The sequence below is a fragment of the Lygodium microphyllum genome, chromosome 28 (genome assembly GCF_053477565.2).
Source record: "Lygodium microphyllum isolate KBCC chromosome 28, Lygodium_microphyllum_v1.1.10, whole genome shotgun sequence".
In the NCBI taxonomy this organism is placed as follows: Eukaryota; Viridiplantae; Streptophyta; class Polypodiopsida; order Schizaeales; family Lygodiaceae; genus Lygodium; species Lygodium microphyllum.
Window position 1 is genome coordinate 82,788,671 of NC_141162.1, and position 9,257 is coordinate 82,797,927.

Consider the following 9,257-nt stretch of genomic DNA (forward strand, 5'->3'; position numbering starts at 1 on the left):
GCTGGGGGGGTCTGCTATCCCACGTGTCAACAATGGGGCCCAAAGGGGGCACAAATGAGGGCCAAAGAAGGCCTACACCAAGCCTCAGCAAGCCTTGATAGGCTGGAAGCAAGATCCAGGTGAAGGAAGCTCCAAGAGGTATGAGCTATGGCTGCCCACAACTTGTTAACAGCCTGTGAGACCTAAGAAAATGATCAAATACCTCTAATGTAATGCCATGAAGGTGCCCAACAATGGCGGGAAGGTGCTCGGGAAGCCGGAGAGTGACAGGAGCTCGAAGGAGTCGGATATGGTTGCTGGGAAGGAGAACCAATGCAAGTAGGAAGTCGATGGGATGCTGAGAATGCCACGAACCAAGCTCAAGATTCGAAAAGCAAAGCTCTGATACCAGTTGAATGGGAGCGATGGATTGAAGGTTGGACTCGAGAGCTATGGCGGGAGAGCAAGAGCAAGAAAGGGAGAGACTAGAAATGGGAACTCCAACAGTCACAATGTGTGACCGGGTCTTCTTTTATTCAAACTGTCACTAAAAGAATAAAGAATAAAGTGACAATGACGGGCACCTGCCACCTGCAGTGTGCAGTGGCGGTGACTGTCAGTGTAGTAATACACGGGCGGCTAGGCGGAGGCACCTTTACCCTCAACACCAACACTCTGGCCATGTGTACCAACTGCTACTACAAGCTGTCCAACTGGCTGTGCAAGAGCTCGTGTATCTCTACCACCTTCTCAGGCTGCCGATGCATCTCGTCTTCATGGAAGACTACATCATGGCTGCGGATGACTTTCTATGCCTGTAGATCCCAGAGGCGATAACCCATCTCGCTTGCATCTTCATAGCCAAGGAAAATGCATTTGACACTCTTAGGATCCAGTTTAATATGTGGTAAGCCTACATAGCTAAGCATACTGCGTACACGCTCCTAGATGGTTCTATTCATCCGCTCATCCAAACCATTCTAGGGTGGGGTATAGGGGGCGGTCAACTGACACTGAATACCCCTCTCATCACATAGTTGCTCAAAAGCACGTGACACATATTCTCCCCCATTGTCAATCCTAAGGCAGTTCAGTCTATGCCCAATCTGGTTCTCAACAAATGCAAGCCATCTCTGAAATACATCCAAGACTTCTAACTTAAGCTTAATGGGATAAGCCTAGACTTTACGCGAAAAATCGTCAATGAATATCACAAAATACTTTGCACCACCCATAGACTGACAAGGCATGGGCCCACAGACATCCGAATGTGCCAATGCCAAGGGCTCACTCATGCATGTCCTACTAGACTTCTTATGCGTATTCCTAGTCTGTCTGCTATAAAGATAATGCTCACATGAATCAAAACATGCGTAGTCAAGGGGCGGTAAGTACTGCAAACCAAAAAGCATTTTCATTCCCTTCAAGGACATATGGCCCAAACGGGCATGCCAAAGAGATACATGTGGGATGGAATGTATTAAAAAAACATGGTCAACAGAGGACCCATCAACTACAAGAGGATAGAGGCTGCCATCTTTGACACCTCTAGCAAGCACGTCTGCCATGAGTGATTTTCCAGGCAGAATCCCCAAATGAAACATGAAACCCAACATCATCAAGCTGCCATGCAGACATAAGACTACGTGTAAGCGCAAGTACATGATGTACGTCCTGTAACAAAAAAGTACTATCAGTAGAGAACTGCAACCGTACATCCCCAATACCAACAATAGCAAGTGACCTGTCATCACCCAAGTGAACTAAACCAGAGACAGTGTGGTAGGAGTGGAACCACTCATGGTATGGTATAACATGAAATGAAGCACCAGAATCCAAAAGCCAACAATGTAGCATCACAAGAACTAGCTGCAAGTATGTACTCCCCATCGGAGTCATCAGTCTGCATGACATTTATCTCCTCAATTTTCACACTGGATTTCGCAAGCATAATGCTGCGACCATAGGACTTTTCCTATACTTTGTCTTTCCCCTTCTCTTTGCGCTTCTCATTGTGCAACTCATGACACTATGGGCATAGATGACCCTTCTTGCCGCAATGATGACATGTCACATTAGCATTTCTCCCACGAGACTTGCTGCGCGACTTACCACATGACTTGGACCTAGACTTCTATGAGTATCTGCCACGTCCATACCCATGGTCATTCTTTCCATTACCATCTCTGCCTCTAACAGTCAAAGCATGCGACATGCGAGAGGTATCCAAGTTCTTACGGTTGATCTCTTCCTGCAGAAGAGCACTCTCTACATTAGGCAAGTTCAAAATAGTAGCAGGAGCACATAAGGCAGTGCCGAATACATCCCATGACTCACTTAGAGTCCCAAGCAAAAACAATGGAGTAACCTCATCATTAAAGGTAATACCTTGCAAAGTCAAGTTCTTGAGAATAACATGGAGTTGGCTCAAGTGAGCAGACATCCTTATATTCTCATTCATACGCAGGCCTATAAGCTGCTTCAACCAATACATCTGACTTGTTGGACTTTTCCTGTCATAGAGGTTATTGATTAGCATATGACAGTCATATGGACATTGAGCAAACACCCAAGCATGTCACACGAATCCGTCAATAAGCCGACACACCCCCTGTGTAATAGGGCATAGTATACACAACATTGGCAAGACCGGACACAAAGAGGTGTATGCTCAGTAAGTGCAAAGCCCAAATCAGCCCAAGTACATGTATGCGGACCACGGCATATCAACCATGCAACATCCAAGTGAAGAAGATCCTAGTCTTAGAAGACTCAAAGCTCATAGCATAAACCACCTACTCAATGTCTCTCAAACATCCAATGATACTCCCACTGGCACAAAAGCCATATGGATCAAGCCAAGAAGCTCAAGAAAGGCATATGAGAGCACCAGTGATGAAAGATCCAAGACCAAACATCAATGAAACATCATGAGCATATGGGCTATGTAGCCTCCAAGTATAGCATCCATAGACATCAACTATATCCCAAATACAACTCTGGCAAGCCAAGAAATATCCCAAGTAAGTTTTGGGAAGCCAGATGTAAGCCAAGACAAGGCACTAGTAGCAATTGGCTCCAAACAATGTAACGAGCATGTAGTAATGACATAGGCCAAGCATGTCAAGACTGGTCAGACATAGGTAACATACATGCCATATGTACATCTACCTTTGAATTCTTTGCTTGAGTACCAAACATTCTATCAAGTTCCTCCTAGGCGGTTCTAGCATTTCTAATGCCAGATATATGATGTAGCACATCATCACTTAATCCCCAGGCAATAATGCCTAGTGCCTTATTATTCATCTTCTTCCATTCTTTGGATTTTAACTAGTCTTCTTCAACGAACCCGTCTTCATCATCTTCCTTCTTGTTATCTGCATCATCTTCAAACAAGTCCCACAAGTCTTTCCGCATAAGATGGTACATGGTCTTCTCCTTCCAGGCATGGAAGCCTTCACCATTACATTTTGCTATATGTTCTACTTCAGTCATCTTAGTAGGAGGTCTTACCATGAGAACTCTCGGGCAGTGTCTATCCCTTTACAAGAAGATTGAGATTTACAAGTGATTTGATAATTTTAAAAACATTACATAACTTGAGAATGTTCTTCGAAATTGGAATCGAAAGATGAGTTACTCTTGAGTAACTGAAATATTCAAGTGCCAAGAAGCACTATTTGAGTATCAATAGATACTATATCTTTGAAGATCTTGATATTTTGCTCGATGTTGCTAGGTAATCTTTGAACTTCCCTGGATCCTTCTAGATCTGTAGTAGGCTTTAGAGATAATTTCAGAGTGATCAAGGTCACTATTGATGATGCCAATAAGAATTCCACTATTTAGGGTTTCAGAAAGCCCTGGTTTTTTTTTTTGCTGTAGCAGGAGCTTGGCGCAGCCATTCGAGCTGAAAATTGGATGGGGGATAGCCTATGGTATAGGCTTTAAATGCCCCATACAAGTAGGGCGAATCACAGCCTCCAGACGTCGCGCAGGCTGTATGACTGCCACAGGGCGCAGCAGAGACAACGATTGCTGATGTCTGTAATGCTGGGCTCTGCGATGGACAATGTCGCGCTCTGATGCAATAGGGAGCTGCGCTGGGAGTAGAGGAAGAGCTTCTCAGTAGACACCTTAAGCTGAGATTGTCTGTATGATGAGATCTGAGAGCTCCACTGAGGATAGGTACAATCTGGCTATGGTGGCCAAGAAGAAGTGTGTGAAAATAGAGTAGGAGATGAACTCAACCAGTTGTCCTGAGCTGGAGTTGAGCTATGATAAGCTGGAGAAGTTGGAGAAAGGGCTAAACTGAGCTTACCATAGCTCTGATACCATGTTAAGAAACATGGATCTTGAACTTAGTTTAGCTATGGAGGCTTGAACTCGTAAGCAAGAGACATGAAGAAGACTGATGATTAGATACAAACTGTTACTCAAGTGAATTAGGTTCCAAGATAGATTAGCTTGGACTCATAAATACAATCTTGAGTGGATAGAGTTACAGATTCTACAGGATAGCTCTTCTTGGAGCATACATCATTTGTCTATTTCTCAACACCCCCCCTCAAATGATGAGTCCCTACATTTGCTGGCTTTTGCCCCCCCCCTACATGATAACATGGCCCGGAAGACTAGCTCATAGGCAACCTAGTCAAGTTAAAGCTTGAGACTTTACATCTTTGGCAAGGGTTTTTACAAATCAAATCCACTAAGGGAACAAATTCCTTAAAACATTTGTCATAGTTGTTGATGGTAGCGGAAGTATCTTTTTCTTCTTCTTCATTTATGAATTGATTTTGGTGGTGGTTATTTTGCATCTGCTGTGCTCTTTTCTTGTGGAAGCATTCATTGGCAATATGGCCAGTTTTACCACAATAATGACATGTCATCCGATTCCTGTTGTTCGGTGTTGAATCCTTGACCTCTTCCTTTGGGTCCAATAGCTCCTCTAGTGTATAAGAGGTTTTCCCTTGGGCTAGTTTCTTTTACATCTTTGCTTTTAAACTTGCTTTCTTCATCAAGCAGTAAGTGCTCAATATCTTTGAGTGAGAGACTCGGAACATTACTTAGAGTAGAAACAAGGTTCTCATATGGATCCTTGTCTACACTTGCAAGCAGTACGGCTATTGCTTCATCTTCATCAATATTCTTTTTAAGAGATGCAAGCTGAGTTTTTAAACTCTTAAACTTATTAATGTGTATGGTCATAGAAGCATTGTCTTTGATATCCAGTTTATAAGTTTGCAAGGAAAATACTCTCCCAGTCCTCTATACATGCATCGTGCAATGATGGCTTGGATTTAAGGGCTAGTACAACTTGTCCATCATTGTTTCTCCCCGTGCAAAGACTTTCTTTGATCCTTCTCCACTTCTTCAGGTCTAATAGCTCCCTTTTATCGTATTGCTTTGAGCACCCCCAATGTGATGGCTTTTTCTCTGTTCAAGTCACTTACCGTCAATCCATAGCCCTCCCTGTCGAATGATAAGTACTTTGATGAGGTGAAATTAAGTGCGCGTGGTGCAATGCCGCTGCTTTCTTGTATTGTTGAATCATTGCCTTTAGCAAAGAAATCAGTTATCTCAACCTCATTGCTTGATGATTTATCCGATGTTTCTTCATTGGTATTGACTTCCTCAATCTCAGGATCACTCTCCATAATCCATGGCCGTTGACTATACGAGCACATATCACCCATATATCACGAAAACATCATCACAATGTCGCAATGCATCCATTGCAAACATAAGAGAAAGAGATAGAGCTATGTGTACCTTGATGGGGAAGCCATGATTCGATCATGAAGATTTCAACTTGTGATGCCCATGTATGGTTGCCACATGGACCTTAGAGCTCCTACACAAAGATTCCTTCAATATGCATTATGTGCTAAGATATTATCTAGGTAATATACCAAGAGCGTTTTTTGCATCAATAGTTTCCCGCTCTACTCGCGTTTTCGCGGGCCGGGTTTACTATTCGGGCTGGGTTTACTTTTGGTCTACTTTGGAAGTCATACGAACAAGGGACTCCCCACGCCGTTCTATTGAGCTCAGATGCGCAAATGTCTCATTTTTAATCCACCACAATCACCCCTCAACAACCATATAATAATTCGAGCCCCACCATATCCATTGAATTTGTCAAATCCCCTTTTGTTATCGTGATTACCATGCCCCATGCAACGTGCCTCGGCGAAAATTGCGAGCCCCATCCATGTGTTGCGTGACCCACCACCTTTTTCGACGGCCCACCCTTTTGACGGGTTGGGTTTACATGTCGAGCTGGGTTTACTTTTGGCCAAAAAGAAGCGGCCCAGATCCTCCTCATGATCCACGGGTGCCCTCCACCGTCGATCCCGACTCTCAACACCCCGTGGTACATAGTGCTGAGGAACGCAGACCAGAGCTGCAGGCCCAGCTGCAGGCCAGCTGGGTAGGTACTAGGTATCAGTATTTTAGGGGCTAAGGGGAGCGACGTGGGCCACACTGCACAGCCTTTACGCTCAAGCAACCGCCGTAGCTTGCCAAGCCCTATTAACGCGATGTCGAATAGTGTCTGTAACAGAAGAGTGTGACACCGTGCCGGAATTGGGAGATTGAGGCCTCTGCAGAAGAACAAGAAACAGAAACCGAAAGAGGAAGGACCATCCATCCTATCCTCAGCCTGCCCTCAGCCTCTGCCCTGATGCTCGCATCTTCTGACCTTGATACCCCCGTGGCCGGCGTGCCTCCCCTGTTCTCCCCTCCCGCAGCAGAGGAGGCCGATTGGGACTGGCTCTCTCATTTCGACTTCCAGGATCTTGCTCTTCATCATAGCCATGGATTTGGTTTCCCTAGCTTGGCTGATGATGGTTTCGATCTGCCAGACTTCCTCTTCTCCGAACCAGGCTTGTCTCTGCCTCCGCAGATGCGTCAAGCCGATGGCCTCTCATCAGGGAGTTTGGACGCTCCGGCCTCATCACACAGCCCTTCGGGAGCATCTGCAGACACTGGCTCCATAGGCGAGCTTCTCCTGTCTGCGGATCAACTGGAAAACCCTAGCAGTGATGATGCAGGCCTTCCACAAGGTAGCAGGCATGATGCGCATGATAGGAAAATGGCAGATAGTCCCTCTGGTTCTTCTGACAGCACATCCGTGGTGCATTTTGGGAAGGATGCCTCTCAAAATTTCCCCCGAAATTGCATCAATAAAATCTCTGCTGCAGCTGTTCCATCGGCAGAGAAGCAGCCAGCCACTTCAGAAAGCGCTGTTGACATATTAGACAAGAAGCAACGACGGTATGTCTGATCTAAAATGTTGAGATGTATTTCTTTCATAGTCCTAAGTGACGGTCTTTTTTGGACTTGAGGATTGCAGGGATGGTAGCTTCTTTCTGTCCCACATCCCATTCCATGAGACTATACTTATAGTCAGGAGTGGCAATTCCTGCCTGTCCTATTCCCCATCTCCGTCCCATTTTGTATTACTTGGAACTATGATTTGTTCTAATCTATTCTCGCAAGGTTTATCCATTTATGTAACTTGTGTTTTTCTAGGCTTATGAGGAACAGAGAATTAGCACACGAATCCCGACAGAGGAGGAAATGCTATATTAGGGAGTTAGAAACCAAATGCAACATGTTAGAGCAAGAACAGAAGCGGCTTCAGCAGCAGATGCATTACACATTCTCAGAGAATGCCCTTCTCAAGGAAGAACTTTCTCGAGTGAAGAAGAAGAAAGGCATTGATGGCATGGCAGAGCCTGCGGTGCTTGAGGGTGAGGACTTACTGGTTTAAGATGCTTGCTGACATGTTTCTAGAGTCGTACAAACTATTTGTGTCTGTACTAGGGGAGTGAGTGTAATCTGTACGTGTGTCTTGCACATAAAATGTGTGTCTGGGGTGTCACTTTTTGTCCATGTAAGTCATGTTGCTTTCCTGTACTAGGGATTCGGGAGATGAGTGTAATCTGTGCTTGTGTCTTGCATATAAAATGTGTGTCTGGGGTGTCATTTTTTTCCATGTAAGTTATGATACTTTCCTGCACTTGCTTCTACTTTGCCAGATTTGGAAGAGACATTGCTTCTGATGCACACTTCACACAGACAGAGAGAGAGAGAGAGAGAGAGAGAGAGAGAGAGAGAGAGAGAGAGAGAGAGGACTAATCCTATCTTGAATGAAATAATCAGATTCCCTGCGGTTGGAATTCCTGTTATGCCTTATATGCCTCTTTCTTCTGGCATGGGTGTCACTTTTGGAAAATCCCTTCCTCACGCTGTGGGCAGGAGCAGTTCTTCAAAGCTTCAAAGTCAAGGAAGGCGGGTTTGGAAACAAGCTATTGGACAGTAACACTCATGTGTGCAACCTACTAAAAAGTATCTGTGTGAGAGGGCCATTTGACTCCTCTCATAATGATGCTCTTTGTTTCTGGACATGGCCCTCCAGAAACCGGAGGTCTTGCAGCTTTTGGCACTGGCGAGTCAGTTTATCTAATGTATTGTATATGTTGGAAAGAATTAGGCCTTTATGAAAACTACAGATCTTTAAGATATTTGATAGCCTGATCTTGGTAGGGAAGAGTTCCTGTAGTCAACAGTATGTGTCAGTTTGCCTTTATCATAAGTTAGGTTTCCATGGTTACAAAGATGAAAGTCTCTACTTTTCTATGTTATTATCAAGTTATTACTGCAGTTGGCCCCATGTATTTAGTGTCACACTTTTTCTGGTCATTCTTATGACATGTGTTAATATGGCATGCGGTTCCTATCATAGTTCTTTCAGTGGATATCTCTGATGTCAGCTCTCTTTTCCATGGCATCCAATGGACGCGATTCAATATCCAGCAGTGATGTGAACAAAGGGAAATAATATGTTGCAGTACAAAATGGGATCCTTGCCTCTCTTAAAAAATGATTCAGTATGGGGAGCATCATCTAGAAGCTGACTTTCAGAGTTTGGAAACAGGCAGCCATATAGGCCCTGTTTCATCTCTCCTGATCAATGGGAACAAGGTGGTACAGTCACAAGCACTGTGGTGGTCACAAGTCTAGGACATATAAAAGCAATAAGGTAATGCATGTAATGATCCTTTTCTGGATGGCTTTGTGTAATTTGTGGTAATGTTTGTCCAGATTTGATTTATTTCTTCTTCACAGAAGACATTGTGTGTGTATGTACTACACAACACCAACTGGACACTGCTTGTCATAATTTGATATCTGATGTTTGTAACATAGCATAAAGGGGTTGTACAGGACAGTATACCTGATCAGGAGTGCTGCGGTCTCTTCCT

General features: G+C 44.3%; 1 protein-coding gene across 1 annotated transcript; it reads left to right on the forward strand.

Moving 5' to 3' along the window:
• The first annotated feature begins 6,420 nt into the window (after window positions 1-6,420).
• On the forward strand, window positions 6,421-8,639 carry LOC148011686 (uncharacterized). Its single transcript, XM_087670763.1, has 3 exons — window positions 6,421-7,263; window positions 7,522-7,742; window positions 8,155-8,639. Exons 1-3 carry the CDS (start codon window positions 6,671-6,673, stop codon window positions 8,493-8,495), a joined length of 1,155 nt encoding a protein of 384 aa, XP_087526889.1. The 5' UTR covers window positions 6,421-6,670; the 3' UTR covers window positions 8,496-8,639.
• Window positions 8,640-9,257: the final 618 nt, after the last annotated feature.

Coding starts and splice junctions, on each gene's coding strand:
- LOC148011686 (XM_087670763.1), top strand. CDS start 6,671: ATGCTCGCATCTTCTGACCTTGATACCCCCGTGGCCGGCGTGCCTCCC. Junction 7,264..7,521: donor TTAGACAAGAAGCAACGACG/GTATGTCTGATC, acceptor GTGTTTTTCTAG/GCTTATGAGGAACAGAGAAT. Junction 7,743..8,154: donor AGAGCCTGCGGTGCTTGAGG/GTGAGGACTTAC, acceptor TGAAATAATCAG/ATTCCCTGCGGTTGGAATTC.